This window comes from Sander vitreus, chromosome 12, assembly GCF_031162955.1.
Source record: "Sander vitreus isolate 19-12246 chromosome 12, sanVit1, whole genome shotgun sequence".
Taxonomy (NCBI): domain Eukaryota; kingdom Metazoa; phylum Chordata; class Actinopteri; order Perciformes; family Percidae; genus Sander; species Sander vitreus.
In genome coordinates, this window is record NC_135866.1 from 12,751,981 (window position 1) to 12,768,004 (window position 16,024).

General features: G+C 41.7%; 1 protein-coding gene across 2 annotated transcripts; it reads right to left on the reverse strand.

The window, feature by feature from the left end:
• Window positions 1–1,748: 1,748 nt before the first annotated feature.
• On the reverse strand, window positions 1,749–15,771 carry kctd1 (potassium channel tetramerization domain containing 1). Of its 2 annotated transcripts, XM_078264265.1 has the most exons (6): window positions 15,172–15,771; window positions 11,605–11,744; window positions 9,222–9,400; window positions 8,085–8,229; window positions 5,860–6,165; window positions 1,749–2,982 (listed from the first exon to the last, which is right to left on the reverse strand). In XM_078264265.1, the coding sequence occupies exons 2-6, from the start codon at window positions 11,692–11,694 to the stop codon at window positions 2,821–2,823; spliced, it is 882 nt and encodes a 293-aa protein (XP_078120391.1). In that variant the 5' UTR covers window positions 11,695–11,744; window positions 15,172–15,771; the 3' UTR covers window positions 1,749–2,820. The 2 variants fall into 2 exon arrangements, with proteins under 2 accessions (XP_078120391.1, XP_078120392.1); XM_078264266.1 differs by lacking the exon at window positions 11,605–11,744 and having other exon boundaries at window positions 15,172–15,766.
• Window positions 15,772–16,024: the final 253 nt, after the last annotated feature.

Below are 16,024 nucleotides of genomic sequence, written 5' to 3' on the forward strand. Positions count from 1 at the left end.
AAAATGGCCAAGGGGCTTTTTCAATAAAGGTAGGAGGCACCTACAGTACAGAATATAACCTACAGATCAACACAGAACAACAGAGAGGGCAGCAGACAGAATAAGACTAAATCCAGAGTACTAAGTATATTGTATAAGTATACTAAGTATATTGTATAAGTATACTAAGTATACCAAGTGTATTTAGTTAGGACATATCGCTATAGAAGTGAGCACTGTGAGGGCCGATGATTGGAAGACGAGGTAAATGAGTCCATCCACTGACCTTCACTAGTGGTGAGTAAGCAGAGCCTGGGGAGCGAGGGAACGATGGCCACGGCCACTTTCTCCAGGCCCTTCTCTGCCTTTTGATGACTGGAAATAATCACTCGAGAGAAAGCGAGTGAGAGGGACATGATCACAGACACACCACAGAAGAGCGGAGGATCTCAAATTACTTTATTCTCCTCAAAACCCCTGTCCTCTAAATGACTGGAAGTCAGCTCCTTATTACCATTCATCTTTTCTCCAACAGGCTGTGTCCGGAGAGAAGGATATCTCTAATTCCTTTTCAAGTTTGTCTGAATCCAGGAAGTGAGAAGAGATAGGGCTGGACAGGGTCTCATTATACTCAGGCTGCCCCACAGGTAACAAACTTAAAAAAAAATCACATAGTGTGCACAAAAAGTACAGCTGTTACACATGTTCATTCTCTCTCTTACACCCCCCCCTTACCATTTTATTTTAGGATTTTTTTTATGACCATCCACTGGGATTCATACTTGCTACCCAGTTGTCAATCATTTCCACTGTAAAAATCTTTACAGACACATGTTTATAGGAAGTGGACTTTTACAGGTTTAACAATTTTTGTCTGTAGCTTTATATTTATTGTACAGAAATGAGAGTGATATTAAACTTCTCATTTAACTCTCGGCAAGAAAGCAAATACGTGTTTTTCCGAATGTCGAACTATTTCTGTGAAATCTTTGCAAGTTAATGAAAACGAAACATTTTAAATATTGATCAGGTAGTCTTTTGTTCATTTGAAATGATCAATACTGAGAATTTGTGGAAAATCTGAAAATCCATAAGTGATTTATCGCCCCCAACACTTGAATGCTGATCTAAACTTATTTTAAGTCTGAAAACTCTAATAGTTTTATTGTTGATGTGTTTGATGCCTTCTCCATGAATACTTTGATTTCATGATGAAGAGCAAAGCACTGCTGTGTACCACTCACAGTTGCACCTCTAGCCTATGAGAATAACAGTCAGTCAAAAGGGAATCTAGGGCAAAGAGGCCTGAAAGGGAGACATATAGCATAAACCGTAGATAGCCAAAGAAAGTGGAGATTCTGCCAAAAGGGATGAAGACAAGACGACAGGGCTCCGTGTGGGATTTCACTTTGGATTTTGGCCCTGCAGGGATATGTGGAAGCACAACTGACAGGACTTGCGTGGAGAAGTCGGCTCCATTCAATATAACTAAGTAAAGAATGCCCCATGTAGTCACTGATGCACCAGCATAAATCCTCCAAGGTACAATATTGCCTTGGTAAAGTTAGCTTTATCTCTCTGGTTGTGGAAAGCTAAAACACTACATAATGTAAAAGATGTTGTTTCTTGTTTGCCACTGAACACATAAAGGATGCTCGAAAGAATCTTACGAGGTAAGATAGATGCAGTGAATTAAAATTTGAGGAATTGCCATCTCACTTAGCAGACACGTGAAAGCAGCGGTGTAAAAACAGCGAACACACACCATGACAACTTTAGTTGAGATTTATTTCACATTTTGTGCTACATTCCTCTTTACTCAAATCTAGGGAGCGTAGGTGGGTCAGTCATCTTAGAAATACTATATATCCAACTTCATATCAATATGTGCTACACGTAAAAGTGATCTTGGAGTCGGTTGTACATTAAGCTTTAATCTGTTCAGTCATGTTAGAGGCAACAAATCGCTTTAAAAAGATTCAATGTAAAAAACACAAACACATATACAATGAAAGGAATTTACAGGTCATGACTCAGGGGAATATTATGCTCCAACTAAAAAAATCCCAAGTTAGCACATGGGGGTTAGTAGTTCATACTACACAATGAGGCAAATGGTGTGACGTAATAATTTACTGAATTATTTTCTGTACTGCGTATGGATGGGTCTTTGATGTTTAATTTTGATGATACTAATGTCAACTATATTTCATGGCATAATCTAATAAAATAACTTTCATCAAAGTAAAAAAAAAAAACACTTCATTGGTATCATAATATTCAACATCATGTTAGTTGTGAAAAAAGATGCTTTGTTGAAACTAACTGTTTATGACAACTTAGACATTCTGTACTGTAAGCAACACATTAGTGACCTTTTTACAGCGAGGGATAAGAACAGACTTTGCCAATTTGCCAGTGAGACATCAAAATCAAGTAATTGGTGACACGCTATGCAACATACTACGTAAGCAATAAAAGCCTTCTTTTAAATTTATATGGGTATAATAGAAATCATATTCAACCTAATGTAGGCTCCAAGTTTTAAAACAAACTTTTGTTTGGGGATCCAGCGTATATAAATCCTTTTTAAATTGGGTTATGGGGGCTAGACATTCACAAATGTCCGTGCAATCTCAAACTTATCAAATGTCTTGTATCTTCTTATGGCAAAAAAATCTCCTGTTGCACCTCATATTTATTCTCTAGATGGTTCTCAAGTTTAAGAAAACAAAAACATTAACAAGGAAAACGGAGAAAAACAGAGTCCACAGAGCTCTGCAGCATTGAGCGTTTGGACGCCACAGAAAAGTCTAGCACCTCCTGCTGCTCGGGAGGTTTCTAGTCCAGCTGCTCCTGCTTTATCCTGTTTGAATTGGATCCTCGCTGACTCGTCCTCCTCAGTTCCCTCCTCAGGACATACTCGCTGAATTGGGATGAGTCCACGCCTCCACCACAGGAGCCGGCGATCTCGAAGCCACGTTGTTGCAGGCGCTCTAGAACCTGGAAAAGGTGGAATGGGATAGAAGGGGGAAGATGTTAGTGGCAATACAGGACATCAATCACAGAGGGAAAAGCATCATTAGCATCCTGCATTAGTACTCTGATGACAGGCAGTGCTTACTCATATATCTTTGATAGTCAGTGCCAACCTGGTCAAGATGCCCGATACATCATTCATGGAGGTCTACCAGTCCCAAATAAAACATAAATGTAACCTCTAACCTTTTGTTTACTACTGGAAAGCACAGAACCATCCAAAACTCTATCTATATGCTGCAGAGTTAGTGCTAAGTAAAGCATTGGAAACAGCTCTGGGAGTAATACGGCCTGTTACGGGAATTTGGATGAGACTTTCACAAGACTTTCACAAAACCAAGAACCTCTCGTTTTTCCTCATGCCTCATTTTAATTGTTTTCTGGTGTATGAATGTGTGTGTGTGTGTGTGTGTGATCTTGCAGCCTTGCAGACATCTACAGACGTATCCGGGGGGGCTGTAGGATCACATTCCATCGAAGAGGCCCCAGGGAGCAGTGAGGCTTTCTCTCTGCCACTTGGCCCAGTGTGGGCTGCTCAGCAAAACCCCCGCTCCCCATTTCTCTCCCAGCCCCCAAGCCCAAGCCTCCGCCAAAACTACAAAGGTCCCCCTACTGCTGGCAGCTCTCTCTACCCCCCTTCCTTCTCTCCAAACCCCGCCCTGCCTCCATTAGCCGCAGATACAGCATCCACCGCCGGCGTGCTTTAATAACCAAACAGGATTATGGGCCCTGCCTGGGGACAACCTGTCAGGGAGCATGCTCACTCTCTTGCTTGCTCTCCACGACTCACACACTTTAGAGACGGGTTTGTTTGTGTGTTTTTTGGGAGGGAGATGGAGATTTGACTTCCTCAAATGGAGACACAGTCCAAATTATTGTGAAATCTTTTCAAATATGCCTCTCCTCCATTGCTTATTGATGCGTATCTGAGGATTTTACCATCAATGAATTAGTGGAATATCAATATCTAACAAGGGAAATACAATATTGCCAACTACATGCTGAAAGATGAATTACATTTTTTTTTTGGAATGTAGAAGTTTTCCCTTTAAAGTCTTGTTTTAGTCTTCAAAATATGGTTTTGGCTAGAACCCATTATGCCTATGAAAAGTTTTGTCATAGTGTTGCTCCCCTAGAAATCCCTTTCCCAACACCACAATAGTAAAGGATGTTTTTCAACAAAAATAACCTCATATAGCGAGACTACTTCTCTAACTTTGCTTTATTTTAGTGAAGAACTACCACTACCATGCACAGCCTCAAAGAATTGCTGGTATTCAACTTCATGCAGGAGTCTTGTGGATCTGCAGAACTACTATTTGATAAGAAATCTTACTAAAATGTGTTGTACTGATTTGTTTCTTGAATGTAACAAACAAAAAAAAAAAAAAAAAAAAAAAATATATATATATATAAATAAAGTTGCTTGGCTTTATTTTCATTTTAAATTGAGCATCGATCCAACAACCCTCTAAGACACTCGGGGGAATACTCTTATGTGTAGACATCAGATGATTCCTCCGAGTGTCTTAGAGGGTTGTGAAGTTTTTCACCATATCCTGAATTGCTCACTTCCTCTTTCTGTCTGCCAGTTTCCCCTCAGTTTGCACAATCATGTGACTCTCCACCATGATTCAAGGTGTCAGCCATCCCCTTACTGAACGGGCTGAAATCCATCATTAAGCCATTTACTGTCCCTTCTGCGCAGCTTGGCCCTGATGCCCATATCCAAGGGAAAGTTTAAAACAATCAAAATGACTCAATTTAATTGTATGTGTTTTTCTTCCACATGGAACACATGCAACATACAGTGGTGCGAGTGCTACAAAGGGATGCATGGTATTAAAGGTCCCATGGCATGAAAATGTCACTTTATGAGGTTTTTTAACATTAATGTGAGTTCCCCCAGCCTGCCTATGGTCCCCCAGTGGCTAGGAATGGCGATAGGTGTAAACCGAGCCCTGGGTATCCTGCTCTGCCTTTGAGAAAATGAAAGCTCAGATGGGCCGATCTGGAATCTGCTCCTTATGAGCTCATAAGGAGAAAGGTTACCTCCCCATTCTCTGCTTTGCCCGCCCAGAGAATTTGGCCCAGCCATGAGAGAGAGACATCATGGCTTTCAAACGAGCAAAGTGGCAGTTGGTCAAGGCCCCCCCCACTTGCCACCTTGCCCCCCCCTCTCCTCCTCAATAGCTACAGACACAGAAATGGCACATCCTAAGTAAAGCTCATTGTAGGACTAGCTCTAGTGGCTGTAATTCTGCACCAAGGCTGAATTTCCAGAAAGAGACTTCAGATACAGTATTAGGGGACCACTAAGGCCTATATAAAAGAGACTTCAGATACAGTATTAGGGGACCACTAAGGCCTATATAAAAACATCCAAAGAGCACCATGTCATGGGACCTTTAAAGCTGACCATCCACAAGCTCCGAAGCCAAATTAAAAAAATCATTATTCCAGTCAGATCACAGAGAAGTAAAGATGATGGTAGACTTGTGTAATGATGGCTTGCCAAATTGATGCTTTGATATACTCATCAAAGAACTCATTTTTCCGCAAGGCTGTTTTTGTACTCGATTAGATTAAAAAAGATAAGATTTTGCAATCAGACATCAGTAAAATTCTAAAAGGTCTACAGTGTAACCGCAGATGAAAAAAGTTAAATGAACAGATCATCACCTAAGTCAAATCCTCGGGCATATAACTGAATGGAAAAATATAGAAAAACTTTATCTAACCTTTCAGGGGTTTATACTTATTGAGGAATGCTGAATAAAATGCTGAGTAGCCTATACAGTAAATGACAGTACACCCACAGCAGCCCACTGTTCCCATTACCTGGACAGAGTTGAGGTGGCAGTATCCATTAAGTGGGAAGCGGATGACGTGCGTGGAGTCATGGTTCCAGCCGGCATTGACAGAGTTGCACATGACATCACCGATTTCCGGAAACACGTCTTCAATCAGGGCCTTGTCACCGCTGAGCGCGATCCTCTCGCCCAGGTCAGGTGCAACGCGCACCACCAAGCACTCGCAGGGGCGTGACACCCGGCCTAGCTCCTGGTCCTGACGCCAGCGCTCCAGCTCAGCAAGCATTGGCTGCAGCTGGAAGTACCGCGCCTCCTCATACAGCAGACTGTAGTCCTGTAGGAGACAGGGCAAAGGGCGTTGACCTCTTAGGATATTATGTATATTATCTTACATGTTGTTGCTGGCGGGAAGGAACCTCTTATTTCCATATTTCGTCATTTTAATTTGTTATCATAAATCAATGCTATTGGTCACCCTTTACATCTGTATGTTGGTTTAAACAGTGACAAGGGGATTTCATCTGACTTTTTTTTTTTTACATTAGCCTTTTTTCATTTCCTGACAATCAACAGTTCTGGACATCCAAGGCCCGACAGCGATGATGTGCTGCTTGATATGGTAGTTCTGTGAATGTCAGTTTTTACTTCACCAGGTTAACTAACAAGTTTTATCATCAGTATCAATTGTCTTTCAAAGAACAGGCTTGGGGCTTTCTGGTTTGAGACACTGACCATATATAGTAACCCCACATCCCTCATTTCCTGTCAGCTCTTTACGGTCTCCTAATAAAAGGCAAAGATATCCAAATAATACTTAAAAAGGGTAAGATTAAAATTAAACTTAGTTTAATAATAATCTAGTGACTTTCTTTTATTATAAAGATGACTTTCATTATTAAATAATACAGATAGACAGGTAAGGTAGAGAGAGGGGATGACATGCAGCAAATGACCATGGGTTGGATTCGAACCCCAGCCACACTGTATATCGCTAGATATATATGTTTACCACACACAGTCTGTAAGGGATTATGGACTGTCAGTGAGACGAGTATGTGACTCATGCTGGGTCATGACGTAAACACTGTAAAGATTAAGATTAGCAGAAAACTTTTCCAACATACTTTCATTTGTGCCAGTATACTACTCTAAAATAAGCATTCTAGTTTGAATGTGTTTATTTACAGATGTTTAAATGCAATAGCCCGATAATCTCTCCTGTTCATTTTAGTTTTTTGACATAAAGCCCCCGGTATTCCCTCAAGCAATCCTACAAAAAATAAGATACTTCCCCGGTATTTTAAGATAGATTGAACTGAATTGGATGAGGCTGGTAGTCAAATGCAGCACACAGGACATCTTGCTATACTAGATAGCAAAATAAGCAAAAAACAGAATAAGCTAATCAGTTTACTGTTTTGATTTTCTTTTTAATGCGGATCCAAACCAAAAAAAGAAACAGCAAAGTTTGAAAACCACTGTTCTACATGAACGAGAAGATACCATTCAGCAAACATTACAGAAGATCCAGAGTAGAGGAGATGTAGTGCGACATGTAACACAGGGTTGTGTGGGGTAGAGGAGCTGATCCTTTACCCGCAGGACAGCTGGGCCTAAATCTCACCCGATTCAAGTTTTCTCATGCTTCTATCAAAACCTACTCAATGTGAATGGGGCTTTAGCTTGAACTTGAGCCTGACTTTTGTCTTTGCTTATTATAGCTGACATACTTTCCAGTGATTGAGTCACACTTTGGACAGTCCATCAGATACTGTGGTTATTTATTTTCTCCCAGGGAAAGTTAAGTAATTACTAACTAAATGACACATAAGAGTAAAAAAAAAAGTAGGAATGCTAATGTGTCACATACAGTGAGACTCACCCTGGATAGAAACTTGGCTTGAGAACACTGCGCTGATGAAATCTAGCACATGCAATGTGGTCGTGGGCGCCAGAGCATGTATTTATTTGTCTTGATGCAAGCTTATTGTTTTCCTTGCATATCTCAAACAAATCGTTGGCCACTTAGAGCTGGAGGGCACCAAATTGCATCTGATGACTAGTAAATCCATTATGATTGAGCTTTGCTTGCCCTGAAATTTTGTCTCCAGCATGAGAACCGTTTTCAGCAATTCAAGGAGGACCAGCGACTAAAGGCATTCCACGGCTTTGGCATTCATTGTATGTGCTAAGTTGTAGGACTGCTGACTGGCTGATGGGACTTTACAGTTTCTAGGATGGACATCTACTCACTTTGAAGTCTTCTGGGATGAGAAGCTTGGACGTCCTGAGGAAGTTGAGGATGTAGCGGAACATGTGTCCATCCCTGTCAATGAAGTAGTGCTGCTTCAGGCTGTCCAGGACTATAGGCTCTGTGCCATCAAAGAGACGACCAATTCTACCCACAGAGAAGGGAGGGGGGGTGGGTGAGGCAGAAAGGGAGGCAAGGAGAGAGGGTGGAGAGGTGGAGAACAACATGTCAGCATTAACAATCTTACTATTTCTTGTTTTCTCAATGCTAAAGTTTACAACATTAGGTATGAACTAATATAATGCATCATCGATATACTACTCTTGAGCTTGTGTGTTTTGCACCTTGTAGACAACGGAGAGAAAAAAGAAAGAGGGAGAGGCAAAACATTAGCATGTGCAAAGGGATGTGACTCACTCATTTTCTTAAGCTTTAAAATGTTTTCCCACCTTCAAACAGACATTCACTACCAAGCTTAATACACGCATCAACCATGAAGAAAGAAAGAAAGAAAGAAAGAAAGAAAGAAAGAAAGAAAGAAAGAAAGATTAAAAACAGAGTGGGTCTGAAAGGTCAGGGCCAGCTGGTAGTTGGTTGCCTGAGGCAGTCACCCTGGGGCCTGGGCTAGGAGCGACAATGCAGCCTCCCAGCCTCCAGATGGCTCTATGCCCTTTGGCCCTTTACTGCTGTGACATCTGTCAGAATAACCAAGTTGCTTTTGTCTGTGCACTGCATTCTGCACTCCTACAAATTTTCCAGCTTTTCTTACACTGGAAAACATTTTGTGATACTAATTTAAAAAAAGCAACTAATGCTGCAGATGTTTTGGATAGAAGGAGTAAACATTCAATTTATACTTGGTATCTCCACCAAGTGCATGCACGAGATATTTCTGTGATTTGACAAGATGTGACATTTGACTGTCACAGGATGACATTAAACATTAAACAGGATGACATTCTGACGCTGATAAATCTGACTTGAAAAGAAAGTGTAAAACACTGAATCTTACACAACCTCCTTCCCTGTTTCAAGCAACATACTAGACACAACCAGTCACTACCAGCCAAAACAACAAAACGCTAACTTTATCTTCATCGCTGCACTTAAAATACAGATGCATGGTAGAGCAGACTCACCGGGATTCTGGGAATTTTGTTAAGGTGGCCAGACTGCTGGTGTACATGTGTCCGCCCACATCAATGTGCACAGGGGCGTTGGACTTGGTGAGCTGTGCAGGTGCTGGGATGCCCTGGTTGCTCAAGGGAGACACCGGTGACCGTGTGATCATGGGCCTGGACATGCTGGAGCGATGATCCTGTAAAACACAACACAAGGGAGAACATATTATACCACAGGGAGGTACCACAGATCGGAAGATTCTTCTACATACTAAGATGTGCTTTAAAAAAAATACACAATTGGAACCACAGGGGGCTTGATAATTAAGATTCAGTACATTCAAAATTGGAAAAAATAATTAGACCCAACAATTTTTTATATTTCTGTATCACAACAGACTCCATAGACAGGAATGAAAAGGGAAGATTTTCTTCTCTGCAAGTTAGAGCAGCCTGACCTTGACCTGAATGTTGCCACAATCCACAAGCATGCACTCCTGTGGGCCATAATCTCCGAAACCAAATTAATTTGGAGCATCAATCTCATAGTCTTGGAAATGAGCAATAATGACTCTTGATTTGAACACTGTAATAGGATTTGGAGAAATTGTGCCTGTTAACCTACAAACACCATTAGGAGACAATTTCTGTGAAGCTCTGAGAAGAAAATTACTTCACCCAGAAAAGTTTCAGACCCTAAGTGAAGATGGGAGAAAATACTAGTCTGTGACACCTCAATCACTGAGGATTATTAAAGGGTTATATTTTAAACGTTTTCTGAAAATGATTCAAACTGGTTTAATAGTGAATTAAAGCAGGAAACGGGACTGTGCGTGCGTGATATTCAAATAGCGTGACAATAGTGCGCACTCTAGGCTACATTAAGGACAGCAGGAAGACAATCTATGCACACACTGCATTCAATAAAACCTAAGTGTCTGTCACTTCAGTGACAGTTCGAGCCCAGTCTTACAGTAATTTTCTCTTTTTTTCTTCCAGACAATATCGGACTTTACGCGTTTACCTGCGCCGGCATCACTGTATTTGGAGAGGAAGTCACCGAATGGTCATTTTGCTTGAGAGATGCTGCGGGGACCGGCTCTCCTCTGACTGAGAACATCAGTGAGGGCTCCCTGCACTCCGCCGCTCGCATCGGGAGCCGTTTGAGGGAAGCGTGCACGGACTCATCCACAGAACTGATTGGACGCGGTCGCTTTCTCGCTTTCTGATGCGTTAAGTCCATGATGTCCGTTTCGTCCATTACAGCGCAGACGTTGAGGTTAACAGATAGGACGTGGTCGGCTTTTTCCAACGCACCTGCCAAATGTGGAGAGGCGTGAAAAGCGGGATAGCGAACACCGGGGGAAGAGCAGCGCCGTGGCTGTCACACGGAGCAGCTTCTTTGCAATGGCTGGGAGAAGTCAAAGCCCCCGACAACATTAGCATTGTAGCGCCTGCGGCGCTTTTGGGCTGTCGCTGTTTCAGTGGCAGGTAGCCTATGTGTGTCGCATTTTCAGAATAAGACAAATCCTGCCCAACAAAAAATGATCGTCTGGATATGCGAGTCGGGTCAACGCGCACATCTGGACCTGTCACAGCTGGCCTTTGCCCTTTTGGAGCAGTGTGTCTGCGCGCGGTCACCCTCCTCCTGATGTTGCTGCCCATTGTTCAGCAGCAGTTTTCTCCAGCGGGTCAAACCCTCCTTCAACACAACAGACCCACAAAGTCAAAAGTTCAGTGACAATAACTAAGCGGTGACCAACCCACTCAACCACCTGGACATAAATGGCCCTATAACACCCTCCACTCACAAACACACATCTCTCATAAGCACCTGACTAATCATGCTCTTTCCAATCACACAAAAGCAGCCAGTGATCGCTTTTTCAGTGATGAATGTTGAAGTGAATAAACACTCTTTTCATCATTTGTACAGAATATTACAATGATATTAACTTAAGTGACCTGAAAACAAACACACACAATCACAGCAAATCACATCACATCCCTCCACAATAGCAAGACACTTAAAAGCATCTTCTTGATCAGTTTCTCCTTGGCTACACGCCTGACAAATATTATCACAGTTACTGTATGATGACTGCAGTGTGTAAACACCATGTCCGCTGACCACATCAGCATTGCAAAAAAACCCCACGCTAATGACATCATGTAGTATAAAACCAGACCACAACATGTCCAATTGCTGTTAAAAGTACTGCCACAGCACTCTCCTGGGCTGTTTTTTTTTTTCATAGAAAATGCAGGGAATCCACAAATTTTAATAACATTCAGATTCAAATTAATTAGTTCAACCACTGGCCTTAAAACATCCACATTCCTGCTTCTCATTGGCAGTGTGAGTTTCACACCTAGATACCCAATTAGCAATTAAGCTTGCCTTTGAGTGTAGGCCTCCAATGCGGTGTGTGATCCTGGTCTGATTTGCATGCCGCTTGTGCACGCGCTGATAAGCGCAGGCAGCAGCCATACATAGTTTTAAAATTCAACTCCAGAATCCCTCGCAGAAGGCAAAGGGGCCTGCAGGGCAAAAGAGAGAGAAATCACATGGCTGCTCTTCAAAAGGGGACCTGTGTAAGGCAGTCGGCAAAGTGCGTGGGATCACACTCAGAATGCAGGTAATTTGTTCCCTGACTAATTTGTGGAGATGGCGTGTGTGTATGTGTATGTGTGAGTGAGTGTCAGAGCGAGTGTGTGCCTGTGGAGAGTAAGTTCTGAAAACAGCTTGGTGGAATTGGATTTCCTCAAAGCCTTGTCATCGCAAAGGTGGATTGAGTGTAAAATCTGTAAGGCATTATGGAAAATTGCAGGGGAGAGAGAAGAGAGAGTGAAAGAGAACGGGTGGTTGGGTGGGTGTGAGGTGGAGGGGGGGTAGCGGGTTGTGGGAATGAGCTCTTATATCACTAAATCATTCTGAGTTGTTGGAAGTAAAGATACATGTGTTGTGCACCTTTTCTTGGACATGTCCACATTGATTTCTGTCTTTTACACTTTTTTCTCAGGGACAGATCACCACATGTGATGGATGGCCGATCAGGGATGCTCATGTATGAGCCATCAGCTCCAAGATGTGCACTGCAGATCTGCCACACCAGCACTTTCCCTACAGTACCTGTTGCCATTTTGAATTTGGCAAGTGCTACAAAAGTCTCCCATGTGAGACTGTTTGTTGACGTGTTCCCAGGGTTTCCAGCCTTTGTGAAACAATTCGAAATGTGGGGAATTTGCTCCTTTACCCAGCATTTTGTTGCACCACAGTATGCACAAACAAATCTAAAACAGGCACAGTGCATCAAAGTCGGGAGTATTTGGGCTGCTCCAGTTACTCCTGCTGTTTTTCCATCACTGGTCACTGAAGTCTTTTAAGCCTTTTATGCAAAATTATCATTTTACCATCTTCTTTACATCTCAAGAAAAACACACTAGCCTATAGCTCTGTTTGCATCTTTAGTAAGCTAATGCAGGGTATTACCCGCGCCTAAAAACTTAGGAAGCAAGTGCCTGTCTGCTATTGCAATAATCAACGGGCCTGTTGGGATCAACATCAGCAACAAACCAGCTTTCAATTTTTCATCCCACAATGCAGCTTTTCAGTGTTTCGACATATCGCACAAGACACAATTAGCATTTCAGATCAGAGCATTAACATTCAGTTTGAGGCAGGCAGACTGGTATTTACATAATCTGGATGGGTTGTCTCTGCTTTGTTGCCTATGGCTATTTGTTTCAAATGTCCACACACAGACAACTACAGACTTTGGGTTCACTTCAGTTACTGCCGGCTGTAAAGGCAAAAATGAGGCTGTCGTAACAGAATGCTCTCAAAATATTGTAGGCTGGTCAGGTGTGTATCACTTTGGAATGTATAAGGTCAAGCTTCCAACCAATACCAAATCTACAGTAGTTTGCCAATACATGTGTTTAAACATTTTAATAAAACTTTAGACATTGTCATCAATACACTAACAGTATTTTTGATGAGTACAGAGATATGTACCGTATAACATTGTCTGTGGTTTGCATCATGTCAACCTCACAAGTAACTTCAAGCGTATTTGTGAGTGTGTGGCAACAAATGCAGAAATGTGTTCAGTGTAAAAACTACTTTTGTTTAGTGAAAAGGATGAAGAGGTTAACTCGCAGAAAAAGAAGTTACCAGAGGAAAGTGACCTCGCTGACCTGCTCCTGAGCAAAGAGAAATGTGATATTCTGGATAAACCAATTTTTAACCCTGGAAAGTAAAGTTGACAAATTAGGGAAATAATTATCTGAAATGCCTCTGAATCATGGGATCATGGGTTATCCAGGTTGTGTTTTTAGACTCAGCAATGTCATAGAACTACAAGCCACTCTGTTGATGTTGACTATAAAAGGCAATCTGAACTTAGACAAAGTTTCACATTTTACATCCAAGCATTTCATATCATAGCAGTGCTCCAGAAACACATCATTATCACTGGAGTAGCCGGGCTACTTGTCTACTTCGACATCATTTTATGTGTAGTTACTGTAGCAGTGCATCAGCATGACATCACAGATAAGGAAGTGATTTCAGTGCTCGGTTGCTGCAGGCTGTTGGAGACAGTGGTGCATGTTCACTGGCACAGACCAAACTGTCCCAGGGCACAGGAGTGGCAAAGCCGTAATATGAAACATAATAACAGCATTTCTCTAAGGGGTTTCAAATTACTAAGTAAAGCACCTCTAACTTGGAACTGAAATGTGGACTAACTGACTTGTTTTTCAAATAGGCCTATTTATCTTTTGACAGATCAGTGTAATTGTACTGGGAAACAGATGTACTGATGCTGTAGTAAATAAGTATGGTTTTGTTGTTACAGCGCCATCAAGTGATCAGTCCTGACAAGCCAACATCTCAATCTCATTCTGTTTATTCATGCGCCCTCGGAAACTGGTAAAACAGAGTACTGACTTTCATTGCAGGTGACCTAAACTTTTTTTTTAGACAGATAGATACGTCTGTGTATATATATATATATATATATATATATATATATATATATATATATATATATATATATATATATATAGTTACATTTAATCAATGTAATTTAAAGGCTTCGCCTCCCTGCAGTACAGTGAGAAATATTATGTAACCAAACTATCTATTTCATTGTATTTTTGCTTTAGGATGTTATATATTATTTTACAGTTTACACTTTATGAAGCTCAGTAGATGTACACAATACATGCTCCCATGGGCAAATAGCTCCAGAGTATTACTTAGTGAACTGTATTTGCCGATTCGCAGTCGGACCTTGGAGTTGATTACGCACGGTGCGGTCAAAGAGCCAAGAGAGGCGATGAAAGGATAAAATCGCTTGTGTCTTCGTTTAGACTGCATAAATACGATTCTCTTAACAGGGTCACGGCTTGTTTTAAAGGGTGATTCGCAGATTCTGTATTGACGTGTACAAATACATCCTGTCTTACTGAATAAGAAAAACGCCTGGGGCAAAATTACTCCACAATGGCGTCTTTCATTAGAAGATCTGGGGCAGCCAGGAAATAGAACTGTTTCACGACTAAACTGACTTTAAAAAAAATACTTCATGAAAACGACAAACGCAGGTTTGGGTAAGTTATGAGCAAGTTGTACAGTAACAGCGACACGAAGACGGCGATGTGTGCGAGGCTGAAACGCGCCAGGAGCGAATTCACACGGTGGACAAGTAGAGTGTTTGCTCGACAAGATCGCAGTATAATCCGCTGTTCGCTTAAACAAGATGTACCAACGCTTCGTAAATTGTAGCCACGCGCATACATTTGTACAGTAACCAAGGAACAATAGCCAGGAAGTGGTTAAATATTTTTAAAGAACTGTACCGCTCGAATCGCTTGGCACATGCGTAAAAGCTGCTGTGCCTCAATGTCCCAGTCCACCCAGCCTCGGAAATAATAGCAAACCAAATAAATCTCCGCTTACCTGAAACATAGAGCGGCATAAAGTATCTTTTTATGCACCTTTTCCTTCCGATTTGGCCCACGATCTGCTTCTCTTCCTACACCAGTGAGAAATGCAATAGCTTGGCTAAGGTAGACAGAACAAAATACAGAGAATACTTGCTCCAGGGCTCCGAAACCCCTCAAGGCAAAGATCAGGATACAATTAGCTCATGTCTCTGCCCCAGTCTAAACCAATCTGCAGAATAAAACTCCCAGCAAAGGAAGAGATCACAGCAGCAGTGCCTTAGTCCTTGTTGAGTTTATGTTTTTATAAAATCAAATAAAGACATTTTTTTTTTTTTTCTGCATTTACAACACCCTCACTCTTCCTGCCTCCAACTTGCCTATTGCCTCCCTCTCGCAGAGAAGCTGATTTTAATCGTTATGATTAGTTTTGATGTAACGTTCCCCCCGGCGATTGCTACAAATGGATGGAGTGTTTCTTTGCCAGGGAGGAAAAGCAGCAGATGATGATAATTATATAGATTGTTGGTGGAGTCCTTTGATTTTTTTTTCTTCTTCTCCTACCTCTCAAACATCTAACCTATCTAGTGTGCTTCTTTAACGCACGCCATCCACACTGCATGTGTACCAGGCAACTTGTTGATTAGCTTGGATTCAACTTATTAATTTAATGGAATGTGATTAATGAAATTCCCACTCCTTTGTAATCTTTTTCGCCTCTTTCCTCCCTTTGGACAGCCTCCAAATGACGTAGTTGTATAAATAAGCACTTGCAGCTTGCCTTGCCCCAATCAAGTCTGAATCAGTGCCTGAGGGTGATGTGCGAGCTCATTTCAAATGTTCAACCATGCATGATTTCAGGAAGATTG